The sequence below is a fragment of the Archocentrus centrarchus genome, unplaced genomic scaffold (genome assembly GCF_007364275.1).
Source record: "Archocentrus centrarchus isolate MPI-CPG fArcCen1 unplaced genomic scaffold, fArcCen1 scaffold_43_ctg1, whole genome shotgun sequence".
NCBI classification, from domain to species: Eukaryota; Metazoa; Chordata; class Actinopteri; order Cichliformes; family Cichlidae; genus Archocentrus; species Archocentrus centrarchus.
The window spans coordinates 2,163,682-2,189,283 of NW_022060269.1; the positions used below are offsets into that span (position 1 = coordinate 2,163,682).

General features: G+C 40.0%; 1 protein-coding gene across 2 annotated transcripts in view; it reads right to left on the minus strand.

Moving 5' to 3' along the window:
- The window catches only part of LOC115777097 (junction plakoglobin-like), a 193,700-nt gene that overhangs the window by 73,157 nt on the left and 94,941 nt on the right, over nt 1–25,602 (minus strand). For both annotated transcript variants that reach the window (XR_004019583.1, XM_030724924.1), the window contains exons 2-8: nt 22,303–22,357; nt 19,443–19,667; nt 9,649–9,902; nt 9,317–9,555; nt 913–1,114; nt 671–815; nt 480–583 (exon numbers count right to left, since the gene is read on the minus strand). Coding sequence is in view for 1 of the 2 variants with exons in the window: in XM_030724924.1 (XP_030580784.1) it covers nt 480–583; nt 671–815; nt 913–1,114; nt 9,317–9,555; nt 9,649–9,902; nt 19,443–19,667; nt 22,303–22,324 (1,191 nt within the window). In the remaining variant the exon portion in view is untranslated. The remainder of the gene's footprint in view (nt 1–479; nt 584–670; nt 816–912; nt 1,115–9,316; nt 9,556–9,648; nt 9,903–19,442; nt 19,668–22,302; nt 22,358–25,602) is intronic.

Below are 25,602 nucleotides of genomic sequence, written 5' to 3' on the forward strand. Positions count from 1 at the left end.
GAGCTACAGCCACCCCGTAATAGCTATCAAGTTAAGAGCACAACCAAAGGAAAAACAGTTGAACTCCACTAACTGAAAAGACTTGTAAATTAACTGATACTTACATACTTCTTCTATTCTGAGCACTCAAAGTGCTCAGCAACTAGAAGTGACTAATCTGTTTTTCTAGAAAATGAAAAGCATAGCCACAGCAAGTATCAACAAGAGTCATTATTGCATGTATTTAGGAGTCAAGGAATGTGTTCAGGGGACATTTTGGCTGTCTAGGACCTCGATATTACATCTCCACCCCCTGCTACCCCCTGCCACTACTTCACATGTCATCTATTTTGTGTACAGCCAGCAGCACTATAGTTTTCAGTGTATTGGAGGAAGGCAATAGCACAACCAGTGAGCAGCAAGAATTTATTTTGGCTTCTTTATATTTAGATACAAACCACTGACTTGATCTACAAATTAGAATGCTATGTAATCTGTACCTGTTTGGTTGCTGCGTCTGACAGATTACGGAGTGTCCACAGACAGTTCTGGATCAGACGCTGGCTGGAACCTGTAAGGTGTTGCCCCAAAGCCTGCATACCTCCTGAGCACACATGTGAACATACAGTTACACACTGTACAAACATCTAGGCTGAATCTTTTACATTCATGTTCAGCAGTGGCTACATACCAGCTTCTACTATGGCTGGTTTGTTGCTGGGACAGACAGACAGTACTTTGAGAACACGGCTGGTGGTCCAAAGTAGCTTCTCATAGTTGTAGTTTCTCATGATGAAAACCAGACATTCTGGGCCCCCATTGGCCAGAATAATCAACTGTCAAGAAACAGGGATTATAAGGTGTTGATTGTGTAATTTTAAAAAAGTAGATGAAAAGCAAGTCTCACTCTCAGGGCCAGGATGCTCTTCTCACCTTGCTCTCCTGGTTTGCATAGGACAGGAGCTGGAGACAATCTGTGGTTATGGCCAGAAACTTTGGATTGCTCTTTTTTAGCAAGGGAACAATCCTCTGCAGGCCATCTGCAAGACGTACAGCCATCTTAGCTCCCTCTTGATGCAGCAGCAGGTTGTGAAGGGTAGTAATGGCGTAAAATAAGACTGATTCCACTGGTGAACTGCATGGTGATAGAAAAAGATACAGAGTCCATAAAATGAACTAATTTCAAGGCACATTAGGCAATCTATGACCTTCACTGACTTCTATCAGCCACCGATATCTCATTCTAAAGAAATTCCTGGGACTTGGGTTCAAGATGTTTTTGCAGTTTGCATTACTTGGTGCCCACACCTTAACCATCATTGCACATCTGCTGTCATATTGTCAAATGTCTTTAACAGAAAATTAAATTATATTTTCACGTTATTCGTGAAATAATTACTGGTAGGGCCTAACCTAGAAGTGATAGGTCAGGACCTGGATAGCAACAGAGACATAAGAGAGGGAGTTGGCACTGAAAGAATCCTGAATTGAAATTTCTTGGTGAAATTTTCAACAGTAAAGATGGTGGATGAGTATAACCACTAGAGAAAAAAGTGTGTAAAATTTTATTTGTGAGCTATTTGTTATTTGTCAGTTATTTGTGTAGTGAATATGCCTTTAAGCAATTTTTGACTGGATATTGTGTAGATGCAGTTTTGACCAGCGAAATGAAAGTTAATTTTGTTGCTCCAAAATAACTTCCCAAAAAGGTGCCCAGGTGTATTCTAATATGCCTGCTAAGTAACAGGACTTGTTCTTTAGTAACACTTGTCACATTCTAACTTTATACTAGCTTTATACTAGCTTTATACTGGCCAGGATTTGGAAAACAGTCCAGACGGCTGATTTGACATCTGTTTTTAAATTGTAGAATGAAGATGGCTAAATCCCCAAAAAGTAGAAAACCTGAAGTTTTGGCAGTTTGCTGGTCTGGAGCACTCAGGTGTTTGTTTGCACAATGCCAATAATCTTCCCAGAAGTGGATGTCCCAGTAAAAAAAAAAAAAAAGAGAGCTACATCTCAGACTCTACAGCCCTCAATTAGCATGTTAAATGTTAATGTTCAATGCTGATGTTGACAGTACAATTAGAAAAATTGCTTGTTTAGAAGGGCTGCCAGGAGAAAGCCTCTTCTCTCTAGAAGAAACACGGCAGCATGGTTTAGGTTTATAAAGCTGCATCTGAACAAACCGCAAAACTTCTAGAACAATGTCTTTTGGACAGACAAGACCAAAGTGGAGATGTTTGGCCAGAATGTGCAGTGCCACATTTGCATCTGCTTGCACTGTACATTGGCTTCTCATCAGTGGTCTCTCTAGCATCCATATACAGTATTCAATCCACACACATTTTGATAACTAATCAGAATAAACAAATTAAAAAATTAAACCATCTGTGTGTCTTTGCTACAGAGACAGACAGACAGACAGATAGTATAGAACACATTTAAAATCACAGTTGACTTTAAAAATAATTTAAACACAATAAATTAAATACAGATTTTTAATAGTCTAATAACCTGTTAGCCCAGTACAGGCTGGTGACCTGTACAGGGTGTACCCTGCCTCTCGCCCTACACCAGCTGGGACAGGCTCCAGCTCCTCTCCACCGCACCCCTGAACAGGATAAGCGGAAGAGAATGGATGGATGGATGGATGGATGGATGGATGGATGGATGGATGGATAACCTGTATACATTTTAATTTGTAAGTATAGTTTTAGGTTCAGCAACATAGTATCTACACCTTTAATTCAATACTTTGAAAACATTTTCTGACACAAATGGATTTTGACTGTGTCTAACCAGATTACTGCCTAGTACCACACATACATAAAGAATTATGCAGGGGGCTGTGGAGGGTGACAATAACACAGAACAAATCCAAACCTGCTGAATACAAAAAAAAAAAAATTGAAGCTTGCAAGGATGGTTGGGTTTGTATTAGCAGGCAGAGGTAAAGAAGGATAGATAAAGAAAGTCAACATATTGATAATAGAAGCCATGCACACCAAACAGGCTGTGAAGCTGTTTTGATTTTTTTTAAAATTCAATTTCCTTTCATTTTATGTACAAATTAAACCACTGAATCAATTATGAGTGTGAATTATCCTCCTGTGTTAAGCCTGAGTGTAAGGGATTAATTCTGCAACCCGCCTGAAGGCTGAAAAAGCTCCCATATTCAGTGCTAAAATTGAATGTTAACCTGTTAGCTTCATCTGCTACAATTTACTGTTGATCTCTGGTTGTCATAATGAAGGCTAAACTTTATTACTTTATTAAACTTTATTAAAAACTTTATTAAAAAGAAAGATTTCACCTTTCAGTGTAGACTAAGATGCTATTTTTTAATAAGCTCTTTGTTACACTGGGTATATTGTCAAAGAGGATATGGGTTACAGGCTATCAAGGACACAACATACTATAGACACTCACAAATTAAGGGAACATTACTGATTACTCTGTGACAACGGTCAGTGAAATTGTCATGGCACTGCTGTGTGGCAGGGAGAAATAGGACCTCAATTGCAGATCTTAGAAAATGGGATTCAGACTGCAAACAGGATTTTCCAAACTACAGATGAACAGAAAGGTAAATAGAAGGTAATAGAAGATAGAAGCCAGGAATACAAATTAAAGAACAAAAGCTTTCTGCACAGGAGCCCACCCAACATGAGGGAGAAAGCGACAAAGCACAAGGGAAGACTGAAACAATATATACACATGGGATAATGAGGGAGCAGGCAAATAGATGGGGGAACACAGCTGGTGGGAATGCATTAACCAAAAAACAACAAAGGTACAAGGCTAAAGAACCCTAAATATTCAACAACTCAAACAAAACTCAGAAATCCTGCATCCAAGACACATGGCCCATGACAGAAATATTAAGCACATAAGCATTTTAAGTACTTTTTGTAAGTTTAGAAGTAACAGCTTGTTATTGGAGCACTGCTGCATCTTTGAACTCTGAAGACGATTTTGTGCCTTTTTAGTTATTATTAATTTAGGTTTTTCGTTAAAACACTTCATTAAAGTGTATTTAATGAAAATGCCTAATTAATAGCAAGTGCTATGGCTATCGCACATTTGTTGTAGACTAGAAAAGCAGTATTGCATTTTCATGGCACTTTTCTAGTCTTCAAACTCTTCCATCATAAGTTTATCTTTGTAAGGTCTACAGCTTCCGCCACAAGGCGCAGGGAGAATAAAGGCACCTTTGAATCCTGAAAATCAATGCTTTGAGTTAATTGCACCAAACTCTGTACTACCATACTGTTGTCAGAATCCGTTAAATCTTTCTTAATTAAAATAATATACTAATATTCAGTTCAATTACTTTTTATTCATATAGCGCCAAATCACAACAAACAGATGCCTCAAGGCGCTTTATATTGTAAAGTCCATATAATGACAGAGAACACCAAACAATGAAAACAACCCCCTATGAGCTAATACTTGGCGACAGTGGAAGGTAAAAACTCCCCTTTAACAGGAAGAAACCGCAGTGCATCATGGGAACCCCCTAGCAGCGTAAGCAGATTGAAGTAGAACTAAGTGAGGGCTCAGGGTCATCTGATCCAGTCCCAACTATAAACTTGACCAAAAAGGAAAGTCTCAAGCTTAATCTTTAAAATGGAGAGGGTGTCTGTCTCATGAATCCATGGGAGCTGGTTCCACAGAAAAGGGGCCTGAAAGTTGGAGGCTCCGCGTCCCATTCTACTTTTAAGTACTCTAGCATTCACAAGTATGCCAGTAGTCTAGTAGGGTGGGTACTAAGGGTGGTAGTGGCACAGTGGGTAGGTGCTCATCTCCGAACTGGAGGGTCACTGGTTCCAGTCCCTGTCTGAGCACATGCTGTCTGTGTCCCTGGGCAAGACACTTAACCGCTGGCAGCCCCTACCCACCCTAGTGCTCTCCAGGCTTTAAATGTGCTACTGCTTTGCTGAGGTGTTTTTTTGGAACCTCGTAAGGTGTTCATAATGAACACAGTACGAGATGATTTTTTTTTTAACCTACCTATCCCAGTGTATCTCTTTCTGTTTTCCTGCTAAAGGTAGCGCCGGTAAAACGGATGCATGACCTCAGACACCTGCCCCCCTGTTTGTGTTTATCTCTGTGTTTGTATTTCTTGGATGGGTGTTCTGTTAACTGTAATTTCCCCATTGTGGGATTAATAAAGGTATTCGTATTCATATTCGTGCTACTCTTATCTGACTACTTTTTTCTGAAACGAGTAATCTAATGCGTTACTATTTGCAGTCTAGTAATCAGATTAAAGTTACTTATCCAAATCACTGTGCGTTACTATTTTTGTAATTTTCCTTAGTAAAAAGATATATTTTTGCTTTCTTCTTGCATCTCGGAGAGTGATGTCTGGCCGCTGTGACAATTAAGTCCTGTTTTCAGCATGACGACAATGATAGCACACAGCGACACAAACGTAAACAATGGAGGGAGGAGAGAGATGCGCGTTTTCTAGCTGAAATACAGGCACTATTTTGAGTTTGTGTCAGCTAAAGATGACAATATCAAGGTTAGTTGTGCACTCTGTGCTGGCAACAAAGTGCTATCTAGCTTCAAAAACACTACGTTAAATTTGAAGAAACATTTGGAGTCGCAGCACGGCACAGTCAAACTTACAGAGTGAGGTGGTGCGAAGCAGAGGTGCGCTAATGCATGAGCCCCCCCCAGCACCCAAACAACAAAAGGTGGACTTTGGTGCAAAACCACTAAGTGGGGAAGAGTTGAAGAAGTTGGTCAGGCAGTATGTGGTAGCTGCCCTTAAACACAGCTGACTCGCCATTGTTTCGTGTTTGTCATTTTTATGTTGAGGCAGTGGGGGGTGCTGCCGGTGTTGTGTCAAAAAGTGATCGTCTGCCAAAAAGAGATTTTTGGTATTTGCCAAAATACCAACAGTATTTAAACTGTTGTAAATGACTCGTTGACCTATAATCTGTGAAACACAGGTCAAACCTATCTCTCATGAATAGTATTGAGTCATTTTTGAGTGAGAGCATTTCTATCACAAGGTAGAAGCTGCAATCAGTTTTTGGCAAAGTGACTTTTATATATTCATTTTTTATAAAGGTAAAAACTGTCAGTGACATTGAAAATGTCTTTTTAAATAGAAATCTGGCTAAAACTGGTATTTAATGTGTCCTGTTTCTAACATTGTACATGAGTAATTGGGTTTTGTAGTCAATGTGTTGGATGAGACAGGAGTACTATTTGATTACCATGTTAGTGTTCTTCTTTTAACATTATAATTAAAGCTGCAACTCACCAATCTCACTGTTCTGCTGTCATAGCTTTGTGACTGCACATTGGAGAAATTTGCCAGAACTTTTTTTTTTAGAAAGCTTTCTAATATACACTCACCAGCCACTTTATTAGGCACACCTCCCCAGTATCAGGTAGAACCACCTCAGAACGACCTTAATTTTTCCGTCCATCCTATGCATTTTCTACTGTTTATCTCAGTCTGGGTTGTGGGACCAGCAGCCTAAGCAGAGAAGCCTAAACCTCCCTCTCCCCAGCCACCTCCTCCAGCTTATCTCAAGGTACTCCCAAGCCAACTGAGATATAATCTCTTCAGCATGTCCTGGGACTGCTCTGGGGTCTCCTCCTGGTAGGACATATCCAGAACATCTCACCTAGGAGGTGCCCAGGAGGCATCCTAGTCAGATGTCTGAACCAACTCAATTGGCTCCTTTTGGTGTCGAGGAGAAGCAGCTCTACTCTGAGTTGTTCTTGAATGGCTGAACTCTTCAGATTATCACTAAGGGATAGCCTAGCCGCCCTTCAGAGGAAACTCATTTCCACCGCTTGTAACTGCAATCTCATTCTTTTGGTCACTATCACTGTTGATACCACACCAATCCATTTGTCAATCTCCTACTCCATTTGCCCAGCGCTCATGAACAAGACCCAGAGATACGACTCCTCCACCTGGGGAAAACAACTCATTCTTGACTCAAAGTGGGCACTCCACCCTTTTCTGGCTGAGACTGCCTCAGACTTGAAGGTGTTGATTCTCATTCCTGCCACTTCACACTCAGCAGTGAACCACCCCAGTGCAAACTGGAGGTCACCATCTGATGATGTCCACTGACATCTGATGATGTTACAAAAAAGCAGAGATGAGATCCTGCATCAACCAAAGTGGAGACCTTCTGACTTCACTAGGCCTAGAAATTCTGTCCATGAAACTTATGAACTGAAACAGTGACAAAGGGAAGCCCCGGGCGGAGTCCAACACCCACCAGGAATGGGTCCAATACTCCCCATACTCCCAAAGCACACCTTACAGAATCCCCCAAGAGCTGCAGTTGAATGCCTTCTCCAAGTTAACAAAACATATACAGACTGGATGGGCAAACTCCTAAACACGCTTGAATATCCTTGAGAGGAAAGAAAGAAAGAGCTTGTCCAGTGTTCCATGACCAGGGCATAAACCATGTTATTCCTCCTAAACCTGAGGTTTGACCAGAGGGCGGACTCTCCTCTCCAATACCCTAGCATAGATCTTCCAAGGGAAGCTGAGAAGTGTGAGCCCCCTGAAGCAGATTCTCTGGTCCCCCTGCTTGGAAAGGGGAACTACCACCCCAGTGTGCCAATACAGCAGTACTGCCCCCAGTTTATATGTGATATTGAAGAGGTGTGTCAACCAAGACAGCCACATAGCATCCAGAGCTTTGATAAACTTAGGGCAAATCTCATCTACCCTAGGGGCCCTACCAATAAGGAGTTAACTACCTCAATGACCTCATCCTAGTGATGGACACGTTTAAACATCAGTAGGTTGCCCTGACCATATCTACATGCCGAAATGCATTGAGTTGCTGCTGTTACTGGTTGATTAGACATTTGAGCTAACAAGAAGTTGAACAGGTGAACCTAATAAAGTGGCCCATGAGTGTATGGTGAATAATGCGAAAGTGTGTTAACACAAATGATTATCTTTCATATACTTAACTTCTGTTGTCTACCTAAATGTAAGAAATGAAATGAGTAAAAACGAGTTTTTCCTTCCTAATTAATTTCAATTCAGCTGAAAAATCAGTTTTCAGATATTTTGTTGTCTTAAAGTCACACTTTGCTAAACTTTTTAAAATCAAATGCTATTTTAAAAATAATTCTTACTGAGCTTCTACCCCAGGCCACACCAGATGAGACAAGTAAAAATTTTTTAAAATATACAGAGATTATCCAAAAGTGTATGCCCACCCATAGATGAAGATAATATGCATTACTGTCTTGTACATGGATTAAAATCCTTTAACACAGAGCTGAGCTCCTAGAAATGGGGAAAAGATCATCTATGGAAAATATTGTGTATTTATTTGTCACAAAGCAAGAATATGGGCCTATACAGTACTGTACCATATGTATAGAGCCATAACAAACCTTACATATAAAGCAGATGTACTTTATTAATAAATACCTTTTGTATATGCAATAAAAATATAAAACCAATACTGTGTGTGACCACAACTTTTAAAATCACTGAAGGTAACTGCTTTTTATTTTTCGGTTTGTTTTCATGGCATCATTGCAATCTTTTGGGCTGATTGGTGATCATTTGACAATAGTAGGCCTATATATTAAGTTTGCTGTTTAGAGATAAACAGAGGGAAAAAACAATGAAAACTTTAAAAGATAGTTGTGGTGACATTCTTCATAACTCTGTTGTAGTCAGACTTGGATAAAGTTAACATTGTTTTCCAACTGAAGAAAGATGTAAATAATAAGTCTTGTTTTGTTGTCTTTCTGAAACATTGCATGATTTGCTCCAGAGTCACCATCCCACTGGTTAAGCTAAAATAACTACTTTGGTATTACTCTAATAGGCTAATGCGAAAGTATTTCTAGTGGGTTAGTTTGTGTTTTGTTTTAGGTATATAAGTATTTTAAATGTTCATATGTTCGCCTTATTTGTAACTGTACACATTGTTATTGTTTATTTGTATCAGTTATGCTGCACAAATTTCAGGCACAGAAATTTCCCATGCTTTAAGACCTGCTTGTAACAATTATACAATTCTGGCTCTTGAATCAAGGTAAAATAGCAAAACCACATTGTCAATGGACATAATCATAATGTCCAGATAAGAGGACACAAATCAGAATTTCCCAGGATCTTTTTGTACATCATGGTGGCAGATCCTACAAGACCTCTAGGTATAACCATGCCTCAGGAGATTGGAGCTCTTTCAGGAGAATGCCATGAAAAAACAGTATGTAAACCAATTTGACATAATGCTTTACCCCAAGTGCTAACAATGCAAAATTATCTGACATAATTCTAACAACAATAATCTGATCCAAGTATTTATACCTTAGCAATCGGACCAGTGCTGGTATCCCTCCAGCCTTGAATATGGCCAGCAGTCCCTCCCTCTGGTGGGATAGGCTGTGAAGCACACTGGCTGTGCAACGAGCTGTCTCTGTATCAGCTGCTGTCATCATGGCACGCACCATGGCAGCCACCATGGCTGGAGACTGTACCAGCACACGGAGACTGGCCTCCTTACGGGTCAGTTGGTTGACAATCATGGCTGCCTTGTTCACCACAACCTAGAAAACAGAAAAGCTAACTGTTTAGGAAAACATCATTTCTTCAGTGTTCAACAAACTAATCCTAAGCAATTCATTGTGTGAGTTATATACCGGATCCTCGTCTGCCAACAGCTTGGTGAGCTCTGGCACTGCCCTGGTGGCCAGCTCAGCGTCATCCTGGTAGTTTATCAGGTGGACAATAGCTGTTTTTAGCAGCTGGGAAGGTTCAGCCAGTCGCTGCACGTTGCTCTGCTGTGAAGGATCTGACTGGACAGGCATGGCTGCCTCCCCTTCCACCAGAGTCTCTGGAAACATGGCAGCCCTGACCCGCTGAGCCCGAGTAAGAGAGTACTGAGCTTCTAAATCTGTTGGAGGGAGATGACAACACACATTGGACCACCTTATAATGGCTAACACTGTGTGTTATTTGTGTGTCATTTTGAATTTGATGGCAACAACACATCTAAAAAAATTTGGGATGGGGGCAACAAAAGGCTGTAATAGCATGTGGTACTAAAAAGAAACAGCTCAAGAAACATTTTGCAAATAATTAGGTTAATTGGCAACACGTTCATAACATGACTGAGTATAAAAAGACCATCTTAGAGAAAAACCCTGTTTCTGAATATTATTCCTCAGTGTAAAATTGTGAAGACTTTGAATATATCATCATCTACAGGACAATATCAGCAAAAAACTCCAAGAATCTGCAGAAATGTTGTGCATAAGGGATAAGGCCAAAGATCAATATCGGATACTCATGATCTTTGGGCCATAGGTTGACACTGCATTAAAAACAGGCATGATTCTGCAATGGACATCATTATATGGGCTCAGGAACACTGTCAGAAATCATGACCGGCAGGCCAGTCCATGGCAGAGACCTCAGCCTCTTTAGTCAGCACTCCAGCCCCAGCTCCCTCAGCCCATTTATCTCCTTCAGTCCCTCCGGTCTCCTCAGCTCCCTCCGTAGCCTCAGCTTCTCTCTCAGTCGGCGTTCTTCAGTCCCCGTAGCTCCAGTCACCTCTGCCGCTTCGGTCCCCTTAGCTTCAGTCCCCTCTGCCGCTTCAGTCCCCTGAGCTCCCTCGGTCCCCTTAGCCCCTCAGATCCCCTCAGCTGTTTCGGTCCCCTTAGCCCCTCAGGGTCCCTCAGCTGCATCGGTCCCATCTGTCCCCTTAGCTCCTCAGATTCCCTTAGCTGCATTGGTCCCTTTGGTCCCTCAGGTTCCCTCAGTCCCCTTAGCTCCCTCCTCTGCTCCCTCCTCTGCTTCAGTCCCCTTAACTCCCTCCTCTGGTCCCTCAGCTCCTTTAGTTTTCGTCCCCCCTGCAGCTTAAGTGGCCTCAGTCCCTTTAGTTTCACTCCCTTCAGTCCCCTCGGTTCCCTCCCCGGTTTCGGTTTCGTCCTCAGTTTTGGTCCCCTTGGCTCTCTCCTCAGTTTCGGTCCCCTCTGGTCCCTCTGCTTCAGTCCCCTCTGCCTCGGTCCTTTCAGCCACCTTAGTGCCACCTCTGCCTGAACCTGCTTTTGAGCTGCCCACACAGCAGCCCCAGTCGTTGGAGGAGACGGCTGTATGCCCTGCTCAGCAGCATGACTCTTTCGAGAAACCTGGCCCTTTCGAGTATCCTGTGACTCAGCAGCCCCAGTCATCAGAGGAGACAGCTGCGTGCCGTGCTGCACATGGTGGCCCTTTCAAGTACCCTGAGCCTTTTGAGTACCCTGGGCCTTCATCGTCACTGCCGCCACTGGGACCACAGTCATCCTCCTGCTCCGCCTCATTGCCTCCGCTGCTGGGACCGCAGTCGGCCTCCTGCTTCGTCTCATCGCCACCGCCGCTGGGACCGTGGTCGGCCTCCTGCTTTGCCTCGTCGCCGCCGCCGCCGGGACCGCAGTCAGCCTCCAGAACTGTTCTGTGGTGTCATGGACTTCCTTTGGCATCCTGTGCTGCCTCGTCCTCAGTTTTTCTTTTCTTGGAATGTTTTTTCCAGCTCCGTGCTGCCGTTTTTTGTTTTTTTTTTCCTAGGGCCAGCGACTTCCTGGACTGTTTTCTGTTTTGGGCAGTGTTGCTTTTTTGTTTTGGGCCCTTTTTTTTTTTGTCTGCGTCATCCAAGATCACAGTGTTTGGCTTTCCTCTAAGGATATTCCACTGAAGTCACTCTCTGGGAAGCTGGCTCCACACCATATTGGTCTTTTCAAAATTGACTCTGTAATCAGCCCTCAGCCGCCAGACTACAGTAACCTGCCTCCTTTTGGGTTCATCCAAATTTCCATGTATCTCAGATTAAACCTGTTTTAAGGTTTTAGGAAAATTATTGCATTAACCATTTAGGAATTACAGCCTTTTTATATGTAGTTTGTCATCTGGGGAGGCTCAGCATTTACTATATGCAGTTTCATGACGAGGTGAGGCTTGTTCCGTCAGATGAAAGAGGTGGAGTTGAACTTGCATTTGATAGCTGTTTACTGGAACTAATATAAGGTCTGCAGAGATGTTGATACAAGTGCACGATGCCCAAACCAGAGATAGCAAAACCTTTGTGAGTGGCCAAAGAAAGCAGATAGCTCGATAACTAACCTGTACCATCATCAATGAGTAAGAGGAATGTGAAAAGTCTCAGGAACTTACTGTCCAAGACAAACCTAAAGCAGCTAAGGTGTCTGGCAAAACACACTCAGCAAACTTGATTTACAATTCAATTCCATTTTCACTATATAGCACCAATTCACAACAACAGTTGTCTCAAAGTGCTTTATACTGTAAATTAAAGACCCTACAATATTAGAAAGAAACCCCAGTCACACAACCTCCTATGATCAAGCACTTGTCAACAGTATAAAAAGAAGGAAAGGAAAAAACTCTCTTTTAACAGGAAGAAACCTCTGGAACAACCAGGCTCAGGGAGTAGCAGTCATCCACTATGACTAGTTAGGGGTAAGGGGAAAGAGAAGACAGCAGAAGGAGACAGCACAAAAGACACACTATGAGAGAAAGAGCCCAAGTTTAATAATTAGTAATGATTAAATACGGTAATGGTGAATATTTATAGAGGGAGTGAAAGTGAAAGGAAAGCCTAACTGGGAGCAGGTTCTATGGTGTAGGGCAGGGGTCGGCAACCTGTAATCCAGAAAGAGCCATTTAAACCCGGTTTACACGGAAAAGCCGCAAATACTAGCGGAAGCCGGTAGCCGCTACCGGCTTCGTGAGTGACACATATATTGAGAAACTAAAATAAATAAATAAAATGATTTTATTTTAATATTTCAAAATCACACTACTGTTCCAATTTAAAACTACAACAAAAACCGAACTGAGAAAAATAAAATGCACTTCAACTGGATACTTATAATTTACTTCCACAAGCCGCACAGAGCCACACATTAAGCCTGGATGAGCTGCATGCAGCTCCGGAGCCTCAGGTTGCCAACCCCTGGTATAGGGGTATGGGGGCTCTGCCTCCCATTTAGCCTCAGTCTTGTCTGAATTTAGAGGTCATCCAGGGAGTTTAACTTGTTGATTTATATCTGGTTTCATGGATAAATAAAGCTGGGCATCAGCCTCGTGGAAGTCCGTGACTAACTTTAATGTGTGAGGAAGACTCCCCATTTACTTGCACAAATTAGAATCTATCAGATAAATATGATTCAAACCACTGCAACACAATTTCTTTAGTACGAATGGTGTGTTCTAATCTCTGTAGTAAAATATTGTGGTCAACGGTATTGAATGTTGCACTGAGGTGTAACAGGGCAATCACAGGATGAATCCACTGTCAGAGGCCATAGAAAGATCATTCATAATCTTTACTAGGGCTGTTTCTGTGCTATGATGCACTGTAAATCCTGAATGAAACTCATGAAATAGATCATACTTTTGCAAATTATCGGTTAACATTTTGACTGCTACTGTTCCAAGAATTTTTTTTTAATAAAAGGAAGGTTAGAAATTGGTCTACATTAGCTAAATTACCACTACATTTTAAGCCTGTGGTATGTAGCCTGTTAATAAAGATGCAGCCAAAATCCATAAACCAGCCAAATCCTTGACGCACTTGCCAACCCTCGCCGTGAATTGGGTGCAGGAAACGGGTGTGGAAAGACCTCCTTGCTCCCCTCCCCACTCATCTGGAAGCTGAAATGTTGGGTGCATATGTTGGAATATGAGAGTGTATGAGGTGTAAGAAATATGTATGACTGTATGAAAACTAGAGTGCTATCAAAATTTAGGGGTCAGATGTTTGATGAGTACCCTACTGCTGATCAACAGTGCTTTATTCATAGCTGTATCATGCTTACAGTGGTTTTCTCTTTGGGCTTAAGTCTACAAACTGTCAAAAGTTGACAGTTTGTAGATAAAATTGAGGGGAAGACAGCAGTAGTGAGTGGAGCCACTTTAGTAGTCCCACTGCCCAACTTCTGAGGAACATATATCCCTCCCAAGGTCCTACATAATTGAGTGATGTGATGTATGGGGAATGAAGGACCAGGAGACATAAGACTGGGAGGTTGAAGACTACCCCAGAAAGGAGATAGTCAGCTACCTAACTGGCTCAGTAAGTACCCCGATTCCCCACACCCCACCACAGCGCGGGGGGAGAGCAGGCCTGGGGTCTACAGGAACAGCACCCCTGAACAATGCCAGATCTGAGGCCAGCACCCAACAATTCAGAAGAGCTGAAGGCCACTATCAGAGCAACCTGGGCTCTCATAACACCTGAGCAGTGCCACAGACTGATCGACTCCATGCCACGCCACATTGCTGCAGTAATCCAGGCAAAAGGAGCCCCAACTATGTATTGAGTGCTGTACATGCTCGTACTTCTCATGTTCATACATTTCAATTGGCCAACATTTCTAAAAATCCCTTTTTGTATTGGTCTTTAGAATAGAGATACTGAATTTGGGGTTTTCATTATTTGTCAGTTATAATCATCAAAATTAAAAGAAATAAACATTTGAAATATATCAGTCTGTGTGTAATGAATGAATATATTATAATATAATATAATATACAAGTTTCACTTTTTGAATGGAATTACTGAAATAAATCAGCTTTTTCATGATATTCTAATTTTATGACCAGCACCTGTAAATACAACACAAACAATCTTGAAAAACTGTATTTGAGCTTTGATTCCTTCAAATGCTCAGAGCTCAGTTTGTTCTTGTTTATGTTTAGATGTGTTCTGATGTTACACACCACAATTAATCTATTTTTTAGATAAATATTTTTATTTATATTTTTCTAAGTTTTGAGATACATATTTTTGAGATAAGAGTTTATTGGGAGTTTAAGTTTATTGGATTGTTCTTTATGTTGCTCCCCGGTTATGTCTCATGATGTTCATGTGTGTCCTTAATATAACACACATTTAGCACATAATGCTGCTGTCTTGTGAACACTTGGTTTGAGGATTACAATTTTTTGTACACAGTATTTACTACACAGTAGTTATTCTTGCACCTTGAATCTTGCACCTGACAAATAAAGTATGAAAAAATAAAACTAAAACTGAACTAAAAAAAAAAAAAAAGCTAATAAAAACAAGCAAAACCACTCTCCTCCTTGAGACACCCTTTTTGGGTTTTGGTTTGGTATTGTTTGTTTCACTTGACAACATCGTATACACCATTTCTTCACTCACGCACGCTTGTCTTTTTAATTGGTGTTTGTGTGTGCATCTTGCTGCTTTGTCATGGCCATTTTAAGACAATGGATAATCCCAGCAGGACTTAAACATCATTATGGGAATTATTTTAGCTCCAAGGGAAGGGAAATTTTATTAAATTACAGCAGCATTTCTAATGGTATTGCACTCTCTAAAATATGCTGTAACATAATTTTGAACCACAGCAGTAAAACATTCATGTTTGTGAGCACACAGACCTGTGAATGAGCCTCTTAACTGCCTTGCATATAGCCCTGAACTCAAATTCATGCCACTAAAGCATGTTTTGTAGCAATTGTTTTAAATGCAAAGTGAAATATGTTTTTGTAACCTAACTTGCTTTGAATCAAATCAGTAGAGAGCCTAGAGGAAATCTGGTGGTTAAAGGGCAGGATATGGTCTAATAAGGGCATTTAAACAAAGCAAATATAGAAATTTAAACTAAATCCATCTCTTTACATAAGCAAACTGACCTTAGAACTGGCTTTATTTGCTAACCAAGACATTTCAAAAAGTGAGTTTGTTTGGTTGATTTTCACAACAGACTTTTTTTTTTTTAAGTGCATAAATAGAATCTTTTACTTTTGACACATTACAAGAGAAACAGGAAACAACAATATAAATCAATAAGACCAAAGTGAATGACAAAGTAATGAAAAATGGACTAGTTCTTATATAGTGCTTTTCTACTCTGAGCACTCAAATAACTTATACAACATGTTTACATTCACACCCATTCATACAAGCACTTCCATATGTAACTAAGCAAAGTAAAGTAAAAAATTTTAAAAACAGATGTGTTAATATTTTATGGTTTTACTCCCAGGTCACCTTAAATTCTCTGGCCAAGGTTTATCTAGTGAGTGTAGACAGTAAGACCACAGTTTACCTCATGAAGTGTCCACATCTATTTATTTTTGGAGGAGGTTGTAAAACTTGAAAGCTTGAAAATGTGAAAAGAGTCAGAAATGAATCGATGAGTCAGAGAAGCTCCCTTCTGTCCAACAGCAATACTGAGATGAGTTGTTGAGGATTTTGAGGACCATTGCTATTTTAGCCACTGCTGTTTTAGCCACTGTAAGCCCATGATGCTGAAACTTTCATCAAGGTGAATCTAATGTTGTGGATGACTGAGACACAAATAAACTCTCATATGATATGAGAATGTGATCAAACATGGGAAAGTGGGATTTTTAGGACATTGGGGCCTAACATTAGTTGGCAGAATGTTGCTTATAATCAACTGGTGTTGACTAGCCTACTCCAGTCAGCTGTTTGTAAATGGGAGGTCCGTATGTCTAATCTGCTGAAAATCAGTAATTGCAACAATATTGCGAATAAATAAGCATGAGGTGATAAGGTGATATCTAGATACTGATTTTGTTCTCATGAATCTTATTTTGTCAGCTTTATTTTCTGAAGAATGTTGTGATGATTGCAATTTCAGTAATGAAACAATAACGAATCTCTTAGGTCATATGTAGTAGACATTGGTCAGTAAATCACCAGTTATTTTTTTTCTCAATTTTTGTTTGTTTTCTTGTCAAATGTGGCTTTTGTGTTCATTGGACATTTTGGACCATAAATTCTTGCCATGGCTTGCCAGGTGATTACTCTTTCATCTGGGAAAATCCTCTGCTGTGAAGTCAGCTGCATGTGTTCTGTGGAATTAAAGTTGAAGCTTTTGTATGTTTTTTGTCAGTCATACTCTAGACTCACAGTTGCAGAAGACCTCACATACAGCACACCAGAATTTAATTTGTATCAAGTCATATCTGAAATCAAATGGTTGTTCAGGTGGAATTAGATTAGATTAGATTAGATTCAACTCATTGTCATTGTGCGCACAAGGCATACAACAAAATGACTGTTCCAGATCACTCATCCAGAGACGAGCATCTGAGGTCATGCAGCCAGAGACCGGCGCTACCATTAGGCAATGTGGTTTAAGTGTCTTGCCCAAGGACACAATGCAGCGCAAGGACAGGGGTTGGAACCTGCAACCTTCCGGCTGCAAGGCAAGCACCTACCCACTGCGCCACTGCCACAAAATGTTATTTTCTGTACATAATAGTAAAGGAATGATAGTTAAAAAATGAATTAATCTACCTTTTTCATGTACCTGAATGTTGGTAACACGCTTGCACCAAATATAGCAAAAAACAAATAAAACATAAAATAAAATTAATGCCTTTGGTGCCTGAAATGAGCCAATCAAGCTTCTGATAGTTTATTACATATTCCATCCATCCATTCCCTTCCACTCATCCTGTTCAGGGTCGCAGGGGGGCTGGAGCCTATCCCAGCTGTCATAGGGCAAGAGGCAGGGTACACCCTGAACAGGGCGCCAGCCTGTTGTAGGGCCAACACAGAGTGACAAACAACCTTTCACACTCACATTCACACCTATGGGCAATTTAGAGTAGCCAATTAACCTAATACCAGTAAGTGCATGTCTTTGGAATGTGGGAGGAAACCGGAGTACCCGGAGGAAACCCACGCAAGCACATGCAAACTCAACACAGAGAGAGGCAGAGGCCTGGGCTAAGGTGGTATGGAACCTAGACCTTTCAGATGCTATTCTAACTGTGAGGCAGCAGTGCTAACCACTGCACCACTGTGCTGCTGTTTATTACATATTATTGATGAATACATAACCGAAAATTAAAAAAGTTTTTTTTTTCTTAATTGAAGCCCAAATGTCCCTTCTACAAGCTATTGAATCATGAGGAATACTTAGTTTTTCACAGGACTACACACAGACTATAGTCTAGTGAAAATTTTTTTCACATGACTGTAGAGGGTAGGATGGGTTAGTACTAGGGGTGGGATTCGATTAAAAAAATTAATCTAATTAATTAGGAGCTTTGTAATTAATTAATCGAAATTAATCGCATTTTAATCACATTTAAATATTTAACATGATAAATATTAATTTAAGTTTAGTTGATGAATGAATCAATATACATAAGCTTAAACGTCAAAATTTTGTTTATTTTCCCACCAGTCTACTACACAGACCAACGAAGGGTGGAAGTGCTCCTGTGATAAGCAAACTCTGAAATTAAAGTTAAGCATCATAACTGGATAGTTTTATTTAACATTAATGTCTCACTTAATATAGCTGGAAATTAATCATTCTCTCAGCTGTATTCCTTGATGTTGAAATGTGTTATGCTTGTTTTAACAGCTTATTTTGAATTAAAGACTTAAAATTAAACCACAAAAAGGAGCAAAAGTTCGTTCTCCGTTTAACCAGCTGCTTTTACACAGCTGTGCTTCACACTCACGTTGCTAGGCGACATGAGCTATGCAGAGGTGAGGGCAGGCGACGCTGATATGAAGGCTAGCCGCTCATTTCCGGCCTTTGCGGTCTTCGTGGGCTGCGAAGGACCCGGTGGCATAGACATATATACGTATAGACATATATATGTCTATGCCCGGTGGGCCGGGTCCTTCGAAGGATGCGGCCCCTGAATTTTTGACATCGTGCGTATGCCTGGAACTCGTGCACTGAGAAACGTTCCACGGTGCAAAGTGCGATTAAAATGCGTTAAAATTTTTAATTAGTTATTTTCCCTGTAATTAATTAATCGAAATTAACGCGTTAAAGTCCCACCCCTAGTTAGTACACATAACCAGCATGTATTTTTCCCCATCCCATGTTCAGTTTCCAAAAAAAAAAGACTTATTTTGATATGATTTTGAAACCAAAATGAAACTACCACACCAAAGGACCTTAATAAGAAAACTGGCATGCTGAAGGAAAGATGAAAGATGTCCACTAATATCCTTTTAAATTGACTTAGCTGAGAATCAGTGCATTTACCCAATTACAAAAGTGTAGGTTTTTTTTTTGTGCTACAGTTATTTGAAAGAGTTTCTAGAAGATGTGAAAAAGTATCAATGCCAGGATTTTTTATACAATTGGGAAAAGTAGCATGAACTGTATTAGAAGATTTATACTTTAACTTTCGTGTATGCAGCAGAGGATGATAATTACTAGAGAAATAAAAGTACATCTACAACTTGTAGTTAAGTTTTATAATTACATAACTTATGGATCAAATCGTGCATCACAAGCAACTAATGAAATAAGAAAATAGACCAATACGATGATATAACATTTTAGGTATTTTAAAACAGGAAGCTGATACAAAGAGCCAAAATTTATCAAAAAAGAGTGACTGATGAAAGCACATAAAAAACATCTGCAATCAAATATTTATGATCAGGAATTTTTACCTGTTGGGCTCTCCACTCCACTGAATGTTGTGTCTCCGCCTTCCCCTGCCATGGCCATGACAGTTACAGTGGCAATGGTGTTTCTGCTTTTGTACTTCTTGTCACCACTGTACTCAGTGCTCTCATCATCCTGCACTGTGGTAGCTCCTGATTGGATCCCAGAGTCTGTGGCATAGTAAGTCTGCTGCCACTCTGCCACCTTCACCACGCTGTCTGCCTCACTCACTGCAGAATCAACACACATAGTCACTGATATCTACAGCAACAATTGCCAAGTGGTGCCCTGGTTGCACCCCTGTAACTTATGCAAGTCTGGACCTAGCAGTTAACTTCAATGCATGCCCATTCTTAAATTGATTCCTCTGTTTTTTGTTTGTTTGTTTGTTTGTTTTTTCCATGGACTTTCAAGGGTTTGTAGATGTTAGTATAGCTAATATTACTTTCTTTACTCCACCAATTTTTCATGTCACTATGTTTACCACTTTCTATTGGTGACAATGAGCATTTTTCACTCACCGGGGAAGTTTGTTTTCAGGGCTTTCTGCCAGAAAGTTGAAAAAGTAAAGATATGTAGTATAAAGACTGGCAAAACATAGAGCAGGAAGCACCTGTGGTTAAATGGCTTAAACAATGGTTTTTCATCAAATCTAGGAATCATTTCCTCTATATAACCTCTATAGGGTGTTGTTTGTCAGTCATTGCTTCAGTTAAAATAAATAAATAAATATCATTCTTTTTGGCAGAATATCCCAATGGCTAACTTCTCCCATCTCCATGGGAGCTTATGGAGTGTTGGCCATAGAGCTTGGTTCTGGACTAAGCAAAGCTGCACCAAGTGGCTCTTCAGGGAAGCCTCACACAGCCCACTGACCAGTCTCACTGCATCTGGTGTTACTAATAATACCACTGATACAGTAGTGCTACTAATAAACTACTACTACTCCTCCTTTCTGTGACTAGTGCAATCTTTTTCAGTAGTACTAGCTTTAAAGATGGCACTGGTGTTATTGCTGCAGTGTATATTACTTCTAATGCATTACCTCTGCAACTGCTACTTACTGCAACTTCTACAGTTCCTGCTAGGACTACGTCTAGTATTAAACACTAAACTTAGTACATCCTTTTAGTACTAAGTGCACTGTAAACCGAGATTTTGATTCCACTTAAAAATATTGAGTTCATATTACTTAAAATAACCTAGAATGTGAACATTACTTGTTAATGCTGAGTAGACTGTACTTTTTGATGGTCTATCTTATTGTGATCATGTGTTTGAGTTCAAACAACTTAATAACATCAAGTTTTGCACCTGCTAAAAATCTAGTTTATACCAGTTTTAACAGACTGGCTTAATGCGCAGCTGCATGGTGGTGTGATGGTTAGCAGTGCTGCCTCACAGGTGGAATACCTTCTAGAAGGTCTGGGTTCCATTCCGACTTGGCCCAGGCCTCTCGCTGTTTGGAATAGAAAACATTTGGTGTTTTTGTTCAAAATGCTCTCTCGTATAGTTTTCTATTGTTCCATGGACAAATGTTATTTGTAAATGTTAATGTACCAGTGTTGAGCAGGGCTGAGTTTTATCATGTTTGTTTATTTACCAAATTTAAACAGACACAGTTCAACACTGTAAAAAATATTTGTGTTACTGGGCAGCATGGTGGTGTGGTGGTTAGCACTGCTGCCTTACAGCTAGAATAGTTATCTGATAGTCTGGGTTCAATTCCACCTTAGCCCGGGACTCTTGCCGTGTGGACTCATGTTTGTTCTCCCTGTGTCTGTATGGGTTTCCCCCCACAATCTGAAGACATGCTACTGGGGTTAGCTGAATTGGTCTCTGTAAATTGCCCACAGGTGTGAATGGCTGTCTGTGTCAGCCCTGCAACAGGCTGGTGACCTGCACGGGGTGTACCCTGCATCTTACTGCCTTGTCAGCTGGGATAGGCTCCACCCCACACAACCATGAAAAGGATAGGGGGGGATTGATTGATCAAAAGACATTTTATTTTTTCATTAACTATAAAAGATAAGTTTGGTCAATTAGAACATACAATTTAGTTCAATTGGATATGGAGTAGTGCTTACTTAACAGGCTGAGTTAAATGAACTGTTTCATTACTTAAAAAATTTAAGGCAATGGGTTACCTTGGTTTTTTTAAGTAGATTCAACTTATCCGGGTTTACAGTGTGGTAGCACTTAGTACAACCACTAGTGCTGCATGTACTGCTGCTACTTCTTCAGCAACTAATTCTAGTGTTGCTACTTCCTCTACTGTTGAAAATATTGCTATTTGCACTGAACTAACTGATGCATGTTTTGTAGCTATTATTATTATTGATGGTGCTAGTACTAATACCTGTAGTGCCACTTCCTTTCCTAAAGCTGATTAGAGTATTAGTGCTTGTACTATTACAACAACTACTGCTGCCACTGATGCTGTGATTATACCTATTTTCACATCAACTAGTGCTAATAATAATTGTAGCACTAATAGTGCCATTTGTAGTGCAACTATTTTTACAATCTCTACCACTAGCTTCTGCTAATTATTCCTGCTGCTTGTATCAAATACTCCTCCTCCTATTGCATCTCATGTTGGTAATGTTCTAATTTGTTCTTCTGCTAATGCTACAGATACTGTTTCCAAGGTCTACTGGTTTCCTCCCACAACTATTAACACCACAGTGAGCCTAGAAAGGGGTACAGTAACAATAATTTCATTTGAATCATTATCATCTCTTCCTAATACAACAAAGACAGTTGAAGGAATATCTGACATTACGCATGAGTGGCTACGTGCATTTGCTTTACATGTATGTAAGAGAAAATCAGAGCTGGCTGCTATGGTAACAGAACACTTACTTTGCATGGACATCATCTCCATCCACTGGTACCACTGCCTTCACTGACCTCTTACCTGCAGAAGAACACAGGAATCATTAGGTCTGCACACAGAACTAAAAAACAAGATTCAAGCTTAATTCCTCCACACGAGGATTAATCTTCACTCACCCAATTCTGCTATGTTGAATTAGAGGATATTCACATAGTCTTCCAATGCTATATATTCTATTGTCTATATATGAGCCCTCAGAAAGGTCACATTTTCTTTTGCAGCAAGTGCTTGATATTCCACTCACATGAACCATAAATCCTTTTTCTTAACCCTTTATCCAATTCAGGATTGCAGGGTGGCTGGAGCCTATCCCAGCCATCATACAGGGAGTTGCATACCTGTTGTGCCTTTTGCTACTTAATCTCTCCTTATATAGCAGGTACAGGCCAGAGGGATAACATCATACAGCTAAAAAGGATTCTGGAAAGAGTCCCCTGTAACAATAGACAGGTAATAGGTGCTCCACTGCTGGGGAGAGTGATTTTCGTTCAGTGTTTGAAGAGTGAATTAAGATTTCTGTGTGTGAAATAGTGGTTGTCTCTCATCTGTGTACTGAGGACAAACCACGGTAACTTAGACCACTGCTACAGTGACAACTGTGACAGTGAAAATGAGATGTCAGACACACGGTGACCTGATCAGGGACCTAGGTGAAAAATGTGTGCATGAGTCAAGTACAAGTGAAAGTGTTGTGTGGCTGCTTCTGTAACTCTAAACACCAAAGCTAACTGCGCACCCTTGGTTGCACCACATTAACTGTGATTTTAACTTTCCCAGTGCAGACAGAAATGAACTGGGAAATGTGTAGTGTGCCTTTTGAATATGAAGATGTGTATGAATACATGTGTTTGTGTGTGCATTCATGTATGCATGTATGTAACAGTGATGGAGCTGCTCCATCATAATATAATATTAAAAAACATTTGTTTAAGTACAATATTTAAAAAAAAAAAAATTCAAGAACAAGAAAATGCCAATTTTAATACATCCATTACAAAATCACAATGAGACACAATATACCAGTTGTCACAAATGCTTGATTGCAGTTCCTGCTGCCAAGTTAATAGGTTTAGGGAACAATTGCTTTTTTCACATACAGTAGGGCCAGGTAGGTTTGGATGAGGTTGTTTTTCCCCTTAATAAATTAAATCATCATTTAAAAACTGTGATGAATTTGTAAAATCCAAATCCAAAGTTTATCATTGTTCCTATTGTTTCACACCAGTGGCCTGTTGGAGGTCATTTAGTAGGTCTTTGGTAGTGCTCAACTTGATCGTCCTTGCACAAAGGAACAGATACCATCCCTGCTGATGGGTTAAGGACATTCTATGGCCCTGTCCTGCTCTCCTAGAGCAACTTCATGTCTCCTAGAATTTCCTCCATGCTCCTGAGACTGTGCTGGGTGACACAACAAATCTTCTGCCAATGGCATGTATTGATGTGCCATCCTGGAAGAGTTAGACTACCTGACTACTCACCTGACTAGATCAATATCCCAGATATTGAAGAAATTTAACTGACTTGAGGCTACACTCTGATTAAAAAGTTTTCTGACACAGTTTGCTATTGACTAGTATTCTAGGTTCTAGATAGGACAGTAATAATACTTACATAACTTTTTTCAGATGATAGTGTTTTCACAGTTTGGAGGCTTAAAAATTCCTAGGAAATGCACACAGCCAGTGTGCTGGACAGTAAACTGGACATGTGCTTCTAGGAACTTGAAATTTCAGAACTATGTTGCTGTGCAGGCAATGACACCAAACATAATATATGCCAGTATTCTGAATACAGGCTGGGTATTTTGAAAAGAACAAATAAAATATACTTTATTTTTCTGCATTTGGATTTAATTCATTTTATTAATTTATTAACTCTTTGTCATTAACTCAATGGCAACTCTGGGTACAGCTGAAGGGTCCAAACTGTGTTTAAATTGTACATTAAGATATAAGGCTCTACACTTTGAGTTGCAATATTGGATCTATCTTGGTTGACCTTCAGACTTGCTCTGTATAACAGTTGCCTTCTCCTCTTAATGGTCCTTTTTAATGTTAATTTCTCTTTACCGATTTTCTATGACTGGGTATGTGATAAATCATTTTCCAGTGAAGTTGGCCTTTGTTGTTGGAAAGCTGCTGTTAAAAAGCTAGGTAATTTAACAAATGAAAAGATTTAAAGTGCATTTAAAAATCCATGCATAAAATAAGAGATGTGGAGAGAAATGCACAAGGACTTTTATAGTAGGTGATGGTAAGAATAATAGTGTGTCTGACATCTTGATAGCTTAAATGGTGCAATGCTTCAATAATTGCCATGTAATGTGCAATTTTGTGTAATAATGCATGTGTTGTCTGCACATGGGTGTGGGTTAATATATTATTTTATGTGTGTTTGTCTGACTTTTTTGTGAAACTGTGAAGGGAAATGTTTCCCATCAAAATGCAGTGTTTTCATTTTGACATGCTGAAAAACATTTGTAGAAAGCACAGGAATAAAAAATCTTCATACCCTTCCTCTCCATTTTATTGAATTTTTCAATCAGCCCAGATACTGGATATCTTTTCAGTGTCACATGGTTTGGGTTAAAATAAGACCCCCAAAACTATAACTTATTGAAAAACCTATCAGTTAAGATTTTGGAGGTCTCATCAAGTTGTTTTGAAAAAGGCTTACTCCTTCATTCCACCTTTTCAAAGGGTGAGTCCAATTCCAACAGTTATTAAAAAGCAGCAATTAATGATAAGGAGTCCTGCAAGCTAGGTGAATTTTTGAATTCTGGCTTAGAACAGTAAAGGTGAGGTGCAAAACAAAAATAAATAACAGTTTGAATACTGGTCTTGAATTTAGCTAAAAAATTCTAAAAATCTCACAGTCCTCAGGTATATTGTTCCTTGGTGTAGACGAGTCCATCACATTGCCTGAAATAGCTGGTAGTTTACTCAAATGGAGCACCACAGCTTAGAGTGTGGGAGCAGAATCATTCTGCCCTCAGTTTATTCACGCATCTTGTTACACTGAATTCTGCTGGAACTTGTTCTTAATTTCACTTAGGTAGTAACACTATGACTGTGATTATCATGACATACCATGTGTTTATGAGGTTAAGAGGTGCTACTAGTTGTATTTTAAACTTTGGATAGACCCAGGTTGGCTGTTTCTCTCCATTTCTAATCTTGGTGCTAAGCTTGGTTAAGCCATATACTGTATATAAAAAGTGGACGTGACCACCAGATGTCACCCATTGGTTTTGAATTTGGTAATTC